Genomic DNA, 15,376 nt, shown 5'->3' with positions numbered 1-15,376 from the left:
TTTGAACTTCATCCTTCAACTACATATATCTCAAATTTCAAATTTTTAAATTTGAATTATACTACAAATTTTAGCAAATTGTATGATTTAATAATTTACAAGGTTTAATTATTACAATTCAATATTCTCAAACTTATAAATTTGCCTAACAATAGAGGGTTCATTTCAAAATTAACTACAATTCACGGGTCTCTATGCATTTTTCGCAAAAACAACATATATTAATTATTAAATAAATATACATATAATATTTTTTTAATAATGGCGCGGAAGGGGAGGGAAGAGGAAGTGACCGTGAGTGAGAAACGGGTAATCCACAAAAGGACCCGTTTTATGCGGAGCAATTATGCGGTACGTTGCTCCCCGGGAACACTTTATGCGTGTAAAAATGATGACCTGGGCTTACGTCATCATCGGATCCTTTTGTCGTTTACTATGGGTACATTTTAATTTAAATTATGCCTAAGGCATAATATACCGTTTTGAGAGGGGACATTGCACCGGCGATGTGGGGTAGAATCGTCAAACTGTGTCGGGATGGAATGTGCATGGAAATTACTCATGCACCGGGTGTACGCATACACCTCATGCACCGCACCATAAAATCTTGTGATATAAGCAATAAAATTAAAATTTTGTTAATATTAAATTTGGAACCATGGAAAATTCATAGTTCAAACAAACTTTGAAAATTTAGAAAAAACTTTGATAATAATTTGGGTAAAATAATATAGCTACCTTGAATTATAAAAATAATATATTAAGGAACAAATATTTCTTTTAAAATTTTGTAGATTATATGGAGTGATTATATTTTTATTTTTAATATATTAAGGAACAAATATTTGATACGGTGCATATTGCTGTACGGATACACCGGGTGCATATTTCCCGTTTACGCACGGTGCCGATGGGTGGGTACAAATGTAATTATAAAGAAAATGGAGGGCAAATATGGAAAATGGGTTTGTCGGTGATTCGGCCAAGGAGATCCTACGGCGGAGACGGGCCTCGTGGGCCCGGGGACCAATTTCAACGGTCCAAAACGTAGACCACCTATTTTTTCTACGCCCAATCTTAGACCTTGTTCTCTATTGGTTCGTGGGGTCCACGTGGAGTGGGGCCCATTTATCCCCCACTAATTATTTGGGCTATTTTTTAATGTAAAAAAAAATAATTAATTTTTTTTTTTAAACACACTTGGATACGTAATACATTCCAGATCTGATCCGAAGACCATCCAGCTGTGATTCAGCTACATGTTGTCTCCCATTTGGGATAAACTATTTTCCCTGCACCCGGTGTATCGGTACATCTCATGCACCACACCACTAAAATTTCAACTTTATTGAAAGTGTTCCGCAATACACTGCAACCCCGTTTATTTTCTGAGAGAAAGATAACATGCTACTCGCTTCATTTATTTTTTTAGAAATAAACTTAGCTGAAAATGTAAATCAACTAGGATTCAAACTTGGAACCGCGGGTATCAATCACCAAATCCTTTGTCACCTGCACTAGGGACGGTCGGTACTGCGTCGCTGTTTAGAAACGAAAAGTCCGAGAGCGAGAGATTTATGAGTTTTGCCAACTCAACTTCATTTTCTATTTCTATTCATCGATATCGACTGGGTCAATCCGTATATAATTGTGAGTGAGAATTTGAATAATTTTGCAAATTTACGGCCAAAATAAATGTTGATGCTTACAACATTTTTGAAATAGTTATTCAACCTCTAAAATCTGCAGAAACAAAAAGATCATATAAATGTCTAGGATATTCTCTCATGCTTTATTATTAATTTTTTTGGAACTACTCGATAGAAAAACAAATTAAAAATTTATTCTATTAGAAAAATTATGATGACAACAACAACAGGAAAAGCCTTTTAGATAAACTTCAAATACGACCCTTATCGTTTTGCATTTTCTCATTTTAATATCCTATAGTTTAAAGTGTATTAAGTTAGTGTCATATGGTTTTATTTTTATCTCTTCGTCACCTTCTCCGTTAATATTTTATTAAATTATATATAAAAAACTTCAAATACCCTACCTGAGTTTATCGAATATTCACTTTAGTATCCTTTAGTATTAACTTTGTCACTAATTTAACGAAAAAAATTAATGGAATCAATAATAAAGAGATAAAAAATGAAACAACATGGTACTAAATTGATACAATTTAAATCATAGGAAACTAAAGTAAAAAAGTGTGAAACCACATAAATAATATTTGATTTTTTTTAAAAAAATTATATATATATATATTTCTTAAAAATTAAAACTTTGTTGGCGATAGGTTGATATATCTAAAACAACTTTTGATACTACCTCATAGATGCATTATATTTAGCTGTACTTTGAATCTATTTGCTCTCGCAAAAGTAAAATTTATTTTAAATATATTAACAGAGCAGATACATTATATATAACTGTAATTTAAACATATTTGCTTTGATAATAGAAAATTTACTCTGTATATATTAATTTTTTAGGAGTTGATATATCTAGAGCATATACATTTTATCCAACTGTGATTTGAATATATTTGCTCAGATAATAATAGAATTTGCTCTAAATATATCTGATATATTTAAAGCCACTTTTGATATTATCGGACAAGATACATTGTGCCTATTCATAATTTGAATATATTTGCTCTGGCAATAAAAAAAATTTGCTACAAATATACCGATTACTATTATTTTTAAAAAAAAATTTAAATATTCGCACTTTCTCACTTTAGTATTTTGTGGTTTAATTTTTTCTTTTTGTTATTCTTTATATTAATTTTTTCGTTAAATCAATGTCGACAAAGCTTAAAACTATGGTGCACTAAAGTGAAAATTCGATAAATCACACGATACTAAAATGAATATTTGATAAATTCTAAGTAGAGTATTTAAAATTTTTTGTATATAATTTAATAAAAATTAACAAAAATAAGGATGAAAAAAAATTATAAAATACTAAAATATTATATTTTAAATTATAGGATACTAAAGTTATAGAGTGCGAGATAATATGGGTCGTATTTGAAGAATTTTTTTTTTTTTTTTAAGGAGAGAAAAACATATATATACTCTCTCTCCACAGCGAAGAAAACGCCACGTGTCCAACCCCTCGCACTTTTTGGTTCTCTTTTCTCTCTCTCTCTCTCTCTCTCTCTCCGAGCGCACATCATCGCTCGAGAGCTCCAGAGGAGTCCAAATTTTCACGCTCCCCCTCTTCTCCAATCTTCGGTTTCGCCCAAATCCCTAATTCCCATTCCGAGTGCGACGAAACTCCCCAGAGGAGCCCCCCCTTCGTTCCCCCGATTCCCCCGTTTGAATTTGGTAATTTCTCTCCCCGATCATCGAAGTTTCTCCCTTGCAACCAACTACGATCGAAGTGTTTTGATTTAGTTGTTAATTTTGTATCGCAAGATGATTTGGGGTTTGATATTGGAAGGGATTGGTTCGGTCTCTGCTGAATCTGAGGGGAATCTGCCCTACCTGGGATTGAGATTCACAGTGCGGCATTGGATTTTATCTCACTTTAGCCAAATTGATTTGTTTAATTCGAGTTTTTTCAGGGTTTTTTACGGTTTTATGCTTGCCGACGAGTAGTAGATTCTACCCTAGTTTCTTTGACAAGTTGATACTTTGAGTAAGCATATTAGATGAACTCATCACAGGGTTTCAATTAATGCTGGTGTAGCATTTTGATCATCAAGAGAATGATCAAGTATTTAAGCATGGGAACGACAAGAATTAAACATAATTTAGTATAAAAATATACAAAAATCGCAGAATTCGGTCCAATCAACATGAATGATTAGGCTCCGTTTGGCCCTGTGTTTAGGTGCCTGATTCTCCGTTTTGTATGCTTCGTGGTAATGCGGAGATCGTTTGGCGATAAGTGCGATTAGCGCCCCGACAAAAACCGCATAGCCATTTTGTGGTAATTTCTGTGTTGCGTCCTACATTTGCACAAGCATATGCGTAGGTGCTTTTGTAAACGAACTTAATGCTCCATGTGCTGCAACACAACGTGGGGTACGACTATCCAAATGAAGCCTTTGACTGGTGAGGAGTCACAGCAGATTAGTTCTTCATGACTATTATTTTGTTTGTTTTTATCAACACGATTATTATGCCCTTATGCAAATATGTGAAGCACTCAAGGCATCTATTTTCTATATATCAAATTGAAAGCATATGTACCTTGTATTTGTTTACCATATTGAGCAGGATTTTTTCCTGCTTAAATAACTTTTGCAAAATCTGATCTTCCTATCTTGTTGCTGCTGATGCATACAATAGTTGTTCGAGTAATAATCTTCTTTTTCCATTTCTGTTGTTTCCTTTTTGTTTCTGTTGTAGTTACAGCAACAAACAGGGTAGCGACTTCTGGTACTGTTGTTGGATTCCGGAAGCATGCTTGAATAAGTTGCTTTTTAATTTATTGGATCAAGAAGCATGTATGATCTCTTGGAGAATGGATTAATCTGTAACTTCAGGTTAGTAGCAATTAGCAAGGTTTGTATCAAACCCTGACAAGAGCAGGTTCTTCTTTCTTATGCCATGTAGGAATGCCAGAAGTTTGTTATTCTATTTCCTCTGAGCACACCATAAAGCGGGCTACTTGCTTTGTAGTAAGTCTTGTCCATTCTTACGCACTTGGAGAAATTATTGAACATTCCGATGGGCCTCAAGGAAGAACAGGCACAATTAGATGGCGGCAGAAACAAAGAAATGAATTTAGTCTCTTCAATTAATAGACAGAATTCAAGTATCTCTAGTTCTAGTACAGATAAGGATGCGGGTGTCTTGCTTTGTCGAGTCTGCCACTGTGTTGAATCTGATCAAAGGGGTGACGTTGCCTTAGGCTTCTTAGATATCACACTGCCAATCCAAGAATTACCAGAAATCAATGATGTAAGGAATTCAAGTGATAATATTACCAGGAAATTTTCTGAAGAGGATGAAACCAATTCCAAAAAATGTGCGAGAGATCCTCAATTTGTCGAGTTTATTAGCCCCGAAGGGGAAGTATTTATATGTAGTGCCGATATAGAATCTGGGTCTTATTGCAACCAAGACTCACTGATTGATCTGGGCTGTTCATGCAAAAATGATCTGTCACTTGCCCATTATGCATGTGCATTGAAGTGGTTCGTGAGCCATGGGTCCACTATATGTGAGATTTGTGGAAGTCTTGCTAAAAATGTAAGGATTGAAGATGTCAAGAAGGTCGTAGCTTCATTAAAGGACTATGATGCGTTAAGGGAAAGAACTGCTACAGGTGAAGTGACTCCCCTTCATCTTGGGGCAAACATAGGTGTTGACCCAGATGCCCTGGCTGGAATTAGGAGACAAAGGCTTAGTGAGATTTCGTTGTGGTTCAACCCACATAATACTTCTGTAACAGTTATACAGGAACCAATGGAGCAGATGCCCACCAGCCCAAATAATAATGCAACTGAGAATGTTGTTGATACGGATCATTCAAGGACTAAATGGGCTTTGGAAGGTACTGGAGTTTTAGTTGCTACAGGCCTCCTTACTGTGACCCTTGCTTGGTTAATTGCTCCTCGTGTTGGTAAGGTATGTTTTAACAGTGCCTGCTTTTGTATGTTTTCATTGACAATGTATAGTCTTTTGTATATGAAATTATTCACTAGATCATGCATTTTTCTTTTGTCATTGCTCTTCTCTGTTGTATAATGTTACATGTATATGCACAGCTGTGAAAAAAGAATTCACCCCTGATAAAATTGCAGTATTTGGTAGTAATTATTCAGTAAAGTTGCAATGCATGTTCTTGTTTTGCTTAATTGTTTATTTCTAAGATGTGGTAATGTAACTGCTTCTAGATACATTTTTTGCTATCTGCTTGTTACTTCAGTCATCTTATGCTATAATATATCATGGCTACATCGTCATTTTTCATTTGTTGATGCCTTACACTGAATATTGAAGTAAAATAGGCTTACCTACTTACTGCTATGTCCCTAATGTGTCCCCTACTTGGCCTCCGCCTTTCTGTTTGCCAGTGAATAATGAAAGAGAATAATGTCAAAGAGAATAACAGAATATTTACAAAAACAAGAAAGTTATGAAGATTAAAATATGAATAAGATAGAATCAGAGACAACCGGTCTGTTCGCGAAGGTGTAATTTCCTATTGTTATTATCTTGGTAATTGTGGGAAGCAAAAGAGAGGGAACTCCTCCCATGACAAGGAAAAAGAAAAAGAAAAAAGAACACCACTGTATTGCTATCTGGATTTGGGTTGCTGATGCTTTTACTCTAGATGCACTTTTTGGTCGGCTTCTTTTTTATTGGTTCCTTTGGTTTAGTTTGAATTTAGAAATTACCATGGTTTTCGGGGGGGTATGTCTCTTTTGTGTTCAGGATAGTGCATGATTTGCTTTTGCTGTGGTTGTTACTTGCTAGCGAAAAGGATTTTTGTTTTGTAATAATAAGAGATTGTGAGATACGAATGTTGCATTATATAGATCTTCAGTGTTGCATAAGACCGAAGGTTCCACATGTGGAACTTATAAAGTTCCAAGAGCTGTATAAGAATTCTTACTAACATTTACAGCTTGATACTATGGAAAAGGAAAATCCGAACCAATGCTGACATATACCCTCAATCTGCAATCTAGGGCATCAGTAATCTGTTGTTTTTATCGGGAAGTGCACCTATCACTGAATTCAATCTCCATTTTAGAGTCAGTAGCACATTTAGCAAAGCATTATATTTCATAACTTGTGGTAACTCATCTCCTGCTCGTTGTGCGGCATACATTTTTCAAGTCCTGTCAGTTTGTTCTAGCTCCCAGGTGCAAAAGAATTTACTCTCAATAATTAAACTATTGATAAATTGGGTGAGTTGCATATATTTCTGTTCTTTTTTTTCTATTCACTACATGACAAATGATTCTGATTTGGTGTGCAGAAAGCTGCTAAAATTGGTGTTCAGATGCTTCTTGGAGGTTTATGTGCACTGACGGTTGTGATCTTCCTTAGATTTGTAAGTAAATTGCAACTAAAAAGTTCTATGTGATCTTATTGTTATAAATATTTCAGTTTCCAAGCGGGATTGCAAGCCATGCTTTCTCGTGTATTACATGGAAAAGAGTAAACCAATGAAGCACAATTTTTTTATCTTGATTTATTCTCGCATTTAATAGTTTAAGGTGTACAGTGGGTAGTCTATTTCAAAGTGGCAATGTAATTGAGGGGTTCCTTTTCACCCTTTTTCTTCTTCTCGGCAATGTTCTCGAACCTCTTCTGTACTCATAACAGGTTGTGCCTAGATTCAAGTACGGAGCAACGCGATATTGGGCGATCCTGTTCGTGTTTTGGTTTCTTATCTTTGGAATTTGGGCTTCTCGGACGCACAATGTTCGTTCCACGTGATCTCACCTCTTCCAATCTCACCTTATCCTCTGAGGGGTTTGTTCAGTGTGAAATGAACAATCAACTTCTCGAGCTCTATTTCAAGGTTAATGCAACGGACCCTTACTTTCCCCTTTTTTCGTTAAAGTATTTTTTGTGCTTAACTTCTATTATTATCAGTACCAGTGTACAGCAATGTCATTTACTGAGTTGTTTCGGGAACAAGTATGAACTATTCAAGCAGTAGTCGGTGTGAATTATTCTTTATCTCTTTTCTAGTTGTGAAAACCCTGCACATCTACATCGCCTTTTGTGTCTGATTTGAGTTTGTTGTTATCTTTTTCCTTTTTCTTTTGTGCCCTTCCTTCCCTAGAAAAAGGTGCATGTGAAAGAAAGTCTTTTGTATAAAAGCTATTTCACACAAAATTGATAACAAAACAATCTCAACATTTTAGGATGTGATATCACATTAATGTCAAGGAAAAAATAGTGGGAAAGGAAATTTTGTTGATAGTGAATGTTTGAAATAAGTAGTAATCTTATGATTCTTATCTTTCTAGTATGGACTTAACCCAACCAACCTATTCCAGGGACCACCAAACCTTATCCTTCTATGTTTGGAGTAAAAATTCTCTCTCTGGGTTCTTTTTTGTTTTTGTAATCAGTGTTTCAGGAACACTTTGTTTTACTGCTTGATGGTACTCTATGAGTAACTGGTACAGTTGAATGCAACTATGCAAGTGCCACAACCTGTGAATGTACTAGGCTTTGAAGGGTAAATTGTTCTATTATGCCCTTAACTCTGTAGTGATGTTTACTTTGTTCCCTAGCCTTGTAATTCTTTTCATTAAAAAATAAAAATATTTTTTATTATTTTAATTTTTTTCTTTTAAAAAGAAGTTGTTTGTTGTCTCCTAACCCCCAAGAACTGTCTGAATCTATTACATCTAAAATTGAGAATCTGGGAGCTTAAAACCTCTTTTCCTAGAAATGTACCAGGTGTTAATCAAAATAACAATCAACTATTGTAGATCATAGTCTTTTGGAATTTTTTTTTTTTTTTTTTGAACTCCATGTAAAAACCAATTTCAGAAAGATGAGATACTTTGGTGGTGTCAACTTGACATGTTTGGTTGATTATGATAGATATAATTTTAAAATTAAAAAAAATGATGTGGAAACAAATATTATTAATGCGTATTAGGTGTCAATGTTTTTGACTTAGCTAGTACAAGAAAGAAGCATGGTGAAATAATTGTACCAGCGTTGCGAGCCCAAAGCAATAATTTTACCTACTCCGTGCTCGGCTGACGTGGTGCACACGGTTCACGGAAACATCTCCTTCCGTAGACCTACTACAGAGAGACCCTCCTCCCATCGCGTCCGTCTAATAATGTCCATAATGTCCTACGCGAGCGCGGCCGCATACAGATCCACGTGCGACACCGGGCGGCGCATCAGGATTCGTGCTAGCCTTGCTCCTAACGCGGTTTGGACGGTGGATACCTGCCCCGCACCCAAGAGTGGGTGCGCGTATCCCTACACCAAAAACAACACCAAAAACAACTCCTCCGCGTCCTCCCTCTTCTTCCCCATTCCTCTTCTCTCTCTCTCTCTCCCTCTCTCTCTCTCTCTTCGACGTCTCTCTCTCTCTCTTCCGTTAGGGTTTACTCTCCCCATTTCTCCCCCCCGAAACCCTAGAAATTCGATCCGTTCTCCTCTCCGATCTCTTTCTACGCGCTTTTGAATCTTCTGAGGGGAGTCTCTCCGTCTCCTCGTCCTCGATCTCCCACGGGATTCGTCGCTTCTTCGGTTTCTCGCGGCGCAAGGTATCGTCTACTTAGATTTTCTTCTTCTTTTTTTTATATGTTCCGTCCGTAATTTTGTTCTAATTGATGTTGTGGGTTGGTGATTGGGGGAATTTCGTTTGTGCAAAGCTCGAATTTTGCTCGCTCATATGCATCAAAACCGCTACTTTGAATAATTTCACGGATTTGATTAGAGGAGAGGTTTTTGTTCTCTTTATGATGTTGTGCATTAGAAACTATTTACAATTGCATGAGATCGCAGTTTAGTATGCGAGGACTGCGTTTGGACAATAGGGATAAACATTGTATGCACCTGTATTTTGTTTCTATTATTAATCTCATTTTGGGATTTTCCCTCCTTTGGTTGGTTTGATATGCTGTTACAACATTTGATTCTCGCACTCAACCGCACTGTCATGTTTATAATAATAATAATAATGAGATCTAGGGTCTGTAGGAATGTGTAGAGGTCTTGGGTCTCAGATGAATTCGCTCTTATTAATAATTGTCCATTGAGGAAACGGATAAAGTAGCCCTTAGAGCATCTTTCATTTGGGACTGCTAACGAGATAGAAAATGTGAGGAAAATTTGCTGAACCATTGAAAATTTAAGTAAATTTATAGTCTAAATGCTAGTCCAAAGTTTCTTATATTGATTCAATTTTATTCAATTAGAGACGTAAGTCGATCAAAAATTGATAAAATTAATTTTATGTGATACATTTACTGTGACAAGTTTTTAACCCACATCCGTTTGTTCCCATTGCGTGATCTCTTGGGTGAGATCATCCCTCTCTTTATATCGTGAATCTGCCATTATCCTTTACTGATTTGTTGATGAATCCTCATGTCTATGTCTAATTTAAATTGTTAGGTTATTGGATTTATTTCTAAGTCACGGTTGCTGTTGGATTCATTGTTAAAGTCATTTAATTTGTATGCCCATTCTCAGCTGATGTATGAGTTTATTGACTTTGAAGCATCACCATGTATGCACTTTGAAACAGGTCCTATGGAGATACCTTTGTTGAAAACGTTGCTTGATAGCATCTCAAATTTTGCCCTCCTATCATCCAGCAATGCTGTTAAAACTGAACTAGTCCACAGATACTGGCGAAAAATTAAAGAGATCTTGGATCTTCTGAAACCTGTCTTTGATGACGTCATCTGTAAGGCGTCTCTAGATGAGCAACTGAGTAATGTGCTTAAAGAACTGGACTTTGTTATCAATGAAGCTCAGGAAATTATTGGCAGCTGGAACCAGATGTCGAGCAAAATTCTTCTTGTATGTCAGAACTGCTCATTTTATCATATTCAATTGCTTCTTTTGTTTTATTTGCCTGTTGTAAGAAATGATTCGTGTGATAACTTTTGGATATTTATCGTCCCCATTACCTGATGACCTCTCAAATCTTAATTCCAAATAAATTTATGTTATACTTTTCTTCTTTGCTACTAAATACTGCAGATGAAAAACATTATCGTGGTTTATTTGAAGAGATCTTCTAGGACAGGCCAATTTCTTACAAAAAATATATTATCCTTTGTGAGAAACTCAACCTCCAGTTGTTCCATTTTCAAGATACAACAGGAAGTTGTAGATTGTAATACTATGTTTATCACATTTTTAAAAGCAGCTATTATGATTTCCTAGTCTGTTGATCTTTCTTTAATTTATTACACATTTTTTTCATCTTGTATGCGCCGTGGGTATTTTCAGAAATGCCTGTTGCCATATTGCTTTTTCTCTCATCCGGGGTAACTAGTGACAGCTTTACTCTAGCTCAGTTGGTACATGTTTTAATGTTTTCTGCACATTGGTTCCTTTTGTTTTTCAAGAAGCCATAAATGTATTTGAATCGTCTTTCCTTTTGTAGCAGAGGAATCATGATATATGATTACCAAATAAATGAATACTCGTGAACTTTTGGAAATGTTAGGAAGCTAATCTTGATTTTGCTTTGTTTGAAATTTGAGATTGTTTGGTAGTTAAGTGGAATCACCCGTACATCATTGAGACTTACATGAGAAAGCATGTCTAGCATTATGAAAGTTTTAATGTTAGGCAATTTGAAGTACTTGGTATGAACTAAAGCTTGATTTACATTGCAGGTATTGCAAATTGAGCCCATAATTACAAAGATTAAGACATATGCCCTAGAGATATGCCTAAATGTTAATTCTTCGGTTCCACCACCGGTGCCCAGTTGTTCTTCAACCTGTATTGAGGTAACGGCAATTTTGATAAAGCTCAAACTTTTTTCCCCTTTTATCTTTCAGCATAAATTAGCTTTTTATTTGAATTCAGCTTTATCATGAAGAAACTTTTGTCGAATGCAGAAACTTCAACGGATGCATAATGACCAAATTTGTGGTGTCATTAAGGAGGCTGCAAAAGAACTGGTAGGGAAAGCAACACCAAAGCCTGAAAAACTGGCAAAGATTTCAAACCATTTTAGCTTGTCAACAAATCATGAACTCTTGATTGAGGCTGTTGCCCTCGAGAAACTTAAAACAAAGGGTGGCCGAGGCGAAAACCACATAGAATTCGATACTATTGACCGAGTAACTGCACTTGTCAACCATATGCATGATTGCTTTGTTAAAGAAAAACAGTTACTCAGCATTAAAGGAATACCTATCCCTGCTGATTTTTGCTGCCCGCTCTCCTTGGAACTGATGTCTGATCCGGTGATTGTTGCATCAGGACAAACGTACGAGCGGGCCTTTATCAAAAAATGGCTTGATCTGGGTTTAACTGTTTGCCCTAAGACACGTCAAACCCTAGTGCACACCAACCTGATTCCCAATTACACTGTCAAAGCTTTGATTGCCAACTGGTGTGAATCAAATGACATTAAACTGCCCGATCCTGTGAAATCATTGAATTTGAGTCTTCCTTCTGCTTTTCTAGTAGATTCAAGCCCTAATGAAAGGGCTGACTGTCCAAGTTCACCTGAATCTAATAGTCCCACATCTCCCCATCAGCGACTCTCCATTTCACAAACTTCAAACGGATGCGAGGAAAACTTTTCGAGTTTATCATTAGCCACTTCTGAAGCAAAAACAGAATCTAGTTTGGAACAAAGTAGGTGTACTGATTCTCGCGGCGAAACTTCAAACCAACTGAAGGAGGAAAGTTTTCGAGCTTCTCATGTGGATATGCAGATTCAGGGTCAAAACAGTAGTGCTTCTGCCTCAAGTGCTGTTCCGAGTAGCAATGCTGTTCCTGTATCAAGTGAGGGTTCGAGTAATGATAGCAGTGATACATCAGGAGAAGTTTCACAAGAAACCCAAAATGTCTCTTCTGCACCCCCAAGAGAACCTGAATTTCCGCTTAGAAGAAGTCAAATTTGGCGCCGTCCATCTGATAGGTTCTCCCCTAGAATTGTATCGTCGCAGATGGATTCCCGACCTGACCTCTCCGGTGTTGAAACTGAAGTTCGGAAGCTGATTGAGGATCTGAAAAACGATTCTGTGGAAGTGCAGAGAGCTGCAACAGCAGAGCTTCGCCTTCTTGCTAAACACAACATGGAGAACAGGATTGTGATTGCTAATTGCGGAGCTGTAAGCCCATTAGTTGGCCTTCTGTATTCTGCTGATCCCAAGACCCAAGAAAATGCCGTAACTGCCCTCTTGAACTTATCGATCAATGATAATAATAAGACAGCGATAGCCAGTGCTGACGCCATTGATCCTCTTATTCATGTCCTCAAAACAGGTAGTCCTGAAGCAAAAGAGAACTCAGCAGCAACTCTGTTTAGCCTATCAGTAATTGAAGAAAACAAGGTTAGGATCGGTCGATCAGGGGCTATCGTGCCTTTAGTAGAATTATTGGGAAACGGGACTCCTCGAGGAAGGAAAGACGCAGCTACTGCTTTGTTTAATTTGTCCATATTCCATGAAAACAAGGCTCGAATTGTTCAGGCCGGGGCCGTTAAGCACCTAGTAGAGCTTATGGACCCAGCTGCTGGGATGGTTGATAAAGCCGTGGCTGTTTTGGCGAATCTTGCTACTATACCGGAAGGGAGGACAGCGATTGGCCATGCAGGTGGGATTCCTGTGCTTGTAGAGGTTGTCGAGTTGGGTTCTGCGAGGGGAAAGGAAAATGCCGCTGCAGCTTTGCTTCACCTATGCACTAATAGTAACCGGTTCTGTAGTCAGGTTCTTCAGGAAGGTGCTGTTCCCCCGTTAGTCGTGTTGTCGCAGTCAGGCACTGCACGTGCAAAAGAAAAGGTATTATACTTCGTTTGTATCCCCTATTTATATTTATTTTCTCCATGTGATTATCTTACTTCCTGCATGCCATGGTCTACTCATTCCTTTTTCTCTTGAATCTTATTTTAGTTCACATGTTTAACTTTTCATTCTGCACATAGGTCTTGCCAAGTATTTTATTTCTATTTTTTTAACTCCGGCTTTAGTTCACAAAGTCTATCATAGAAGTCGTCTAATTTGCTGAATGCACATTGAAGTATTTGCATGCTTAGCAGTTTCTTGGAATTTGCTAGTGGAATGTTATTTCAAATGATGCGGAAAGCAAAGAGGACTTTCTTTGAAGGTTGACTTCTAGATATTTGGAAAAGTACACCCAAGAAATGCAGAGTTTGTTGAAGGATTGCATATAGGAAAAGTTTAAAACAACTACACGTTTTTCTGGTAGGTCCTTTAAACTTTTTTGACTTTCTTCCTCTTAACCATGGGTGTTAGGCATATACTTGGTCGTATCTGGTATATTATTCAGGTGTGAATTATCTAATCCTAACCTGACCAACTGCATGAGTTTAAAATGTCTGCAACCTGAAACCAACTCGACATTATACAGAGCAAGAACTGATCAGGTTGGGCACGAGTTTAGGCTGGTTAATTTTAGGTCTCTTTGAAGTTCCAAGTTCGTATTTAGTAAGGTGTTCAGACTATGAAGAAGTAAATTTGAACATACCCAAGGATCACCAAACTTGATATTCCTTATCTCTTGACCTTTGATGGACCAAATAAAGCGGAGTCGTAAACTTTTTCGAAAATGTTCCTAATTAGCTAAATAAGAACTCTTCGGAGTTTTTGGAGCTTTATGAGTTCCCAGATTGCTTAAATGGCTTGATGCAGGCACTGAGATGAGGCTCTGTTGTGCTTTATTCTTTTCAGGCGCATGCTCTTCTCAGCTATTTCCGCAACCAACGGCACGGCAGCGCAGGGAGGGGAAGATCTTGATAAATGATAACAATGTGTTTATTTCTGTTTAGCCCTTCAGTTTTATCTAATTATGAGTCGGCTCCTATTTATCGTTTTTGGCAGTGGCGTCGGCGTCCCAAGGTATGTGTGCAACTGTTCTGTAGTTTGCTCTTCATATTTTAGTCAATCTGGTAATTGTTGTTTGAGTTGTTGCTTTGTAAAAAAAAAAAAAAAAACGAAAAAAGAAAGAAAACAAACTGATTGTATAGTGGTCCTTAGATGACCATTTGATTGTTTGTACTCACCATATGTATATGCATTTTCCTTGAGATAAATACACAACTATCAGTGTCGAACTATACGCATTATTTGCTGCTCTTTAATCAGTCGAACTCGTATGAATCAGCAAAAGCGGAAAAGATTATTCCTCTCCATTTGATTTTTGAGCAAATTTTAAAGCTTTTTGAAGGGTTGTCTAGCGTTTTCGCCGTGTTGCGGTGCATCCTATGTTGTTTTTCTCCAGTTGCTATCTTTCCATTTGATATTTGTGCAAATTTTAAAGCTTTTTGAAGGGTTGTATAGCCTTTTCGCCGTGTTGCGGTGCATCCTATGTTGTTTTTCTCCATTTGCTATTTCTCTCCATTTGATTTTTGTGCGAATTTTAAAGCTTTTGGAAGGGTTGTATAAGCCTTTTCCACGGTGCATTTTATATTGTTTTTCTCCATTTGCGCCTGCGCGGAAAAAGCATATCGATACATACTTCCGTGTAAGCGCGTTCTGCGCATATTAGTGCGCGTGTCTCGGCCCAACATGACCTAAACTGAATCCAAAGCTTGTATTGTTGGATCTAAGCAAATGTTTTTATTCTCTCTTTTGGTTTTTTCCCCTTTAGCTTTATGAGTAAATCAAATTATGCGTACAAAGTTCCCCTAATTTTTTTCTCCACGATAGGAGATGGAGAAATCCAATTCGTCGTTCACGCTGCTTAAAGTTGATCCGTGT

The 15,376-nt window shown here is 37.1% G+C and overlaps 2 protein-coding genes across 7 annotated transcripts; both read left to right on the top strand.

The window, feature by feature from the left end:
- Nucleotides 3,124-7,741, top strand: LOC109706806. Of its 3 annotated transcripts, none has more exons than XM_020227817.1 (5): nucleotides 3,124-3,338; nucleotides 4,374-4,465; nucleotides 4,575-5,591; nucleotides 6,952-7,026; nucleotides 7,302-7,741. In XM_020227817.1, the coding sequence occupies exons 3-5, from the start codon at nucleotides 4,689-4,691 to the stop codon at nucleotides 7,413-7,415; spliced, it is 1,092 nt and encodes a 363-aa protein (XP_020083406.1). In that variant the 5' UTR covers nucleotides 3,124-3,338; nucleotides 4,374-4,465; nucleotides 4,575-4,688; the 3' UTR covers nucleotides 7,416-7,741. The 3 variants fall into 3 exon arrangements, with proteins under 3 accessions (XP_020083406.1, XP_020083396.1, XP_020083412.1); XM_020227807.1 differs by having other exon boundaries at nucleotides 4,368-4,465; XM_020227823.1 differs by lacking the exons at nucleotides 6,952-7,026; nucleotides 7,302-7,741 and adding an exon at nucleotides 6,595-6,938 and having other exon boundaries at nucleotides 4,368-5,591.
- Nucleotides 8,963-14,735, top strand: LOC109706789 (U-box domain-containing protein 4). 4 transcript variants are annotated; one of them, XR_002215317.1, is made up of 6 exons: nucleotides 8,963-9,223; nucleotides 10,183-10,487; nucleotides 11,315-11,431; nucleotides 11,543-13,438; nucleotides 13,696-13,861; nucleotides 14,348-14,735. XR_002215317.1 is itself a non-coding variant. In XM_020227798.1 (5 exons), the coding sequence occupies exons 2-5, from the start codon at nucleotides 10,194-10,196 to the stop codon at nucleotides 14,318-14,320; spliced, it is 2,319 nt and encodes a 772-aa protein (XP_020083387.1). In that variant the 5' UTR covers nucleotides 8,963-9,223; nucleotides 10,183-10,193; the 3' UTR covers nucleotides 14,321-14,410. The 4 variants fall into 4 exon arrangements, 3 of the variants coding, with proteins under 3 accessions (XP_020083387.1, XP_020083376.1, XP_020083367.1); XM_020227798.1 differs by lacking the exon at nucleotides 13,696-13,861 and having other exon boundaries at nucleotides 14,309-14,410; XM_020227787.1 differs by lacking the exon at nucleotides 13,696-13,861 and having other exon boundaries at nucleotides 8,965-9,223; nucleotides 10,210-10,487.

The sequence above is a fragment of the Ananas comosus genome, linkage group 1, assembly GCF_001540865.1.
Source record: "Ananas comosus cultivar F153 linkage group 1, ASM154086v1, whole genome shotgun sequence".
Taxonomy (NCBI): Eukaryota; Viridiplantae; Streptophyta; class Magnoliopsida; order Poales; family Bromeliaceae; genus Ananas; species Ananas comosus.
This window is presented reverse-complemented; position numbering and strand designations above follow the sequence as displayed.

Coding starts and splice junctions, on each gene's coding strand:
- LOC109706806 (XM_020227817.1), top strand. CDS start 4,689: ATGGGCCTCAAGGAAGAACAGGCACAATTAGATGGCGGCAGAAACAAA. Junction 5,592..6,951: donor TTGCTCCTCGTGTTGGTAAG/GTATGTTTTAAC, acceptor TTTGGTGTGCAG/AAAGCTGCTAAAATTGGTGT. Junction 7,027..7,301: donor TTGTGATCTTCCTTAGATTT/GTAAGTAAATTG, acceptor TACTCATAACAG/GTTGTGCCTAGATTCAAGTA.
- LOC109706789 (XM_020227778.1), top strand. CDS start 10,194: ATGCACTTTGAAACAGGTCCTATGGAGATACCTTTGTTGAAAACGTTG. Junction 11,432..11,542: donor GTTCTTCAACCTGTATTGAG/GTAACGGCAATT, acceptor TGTCGAATGCAG/AAACTTCAACGGATGCATAA. Junction 13,439..14,347: donor CTGCACGTGCAAAAGAAAAG/GTATTATACTTC, acceptor TATTCTTTTCAG/GCGCATGCTCTTCTCAGCTA.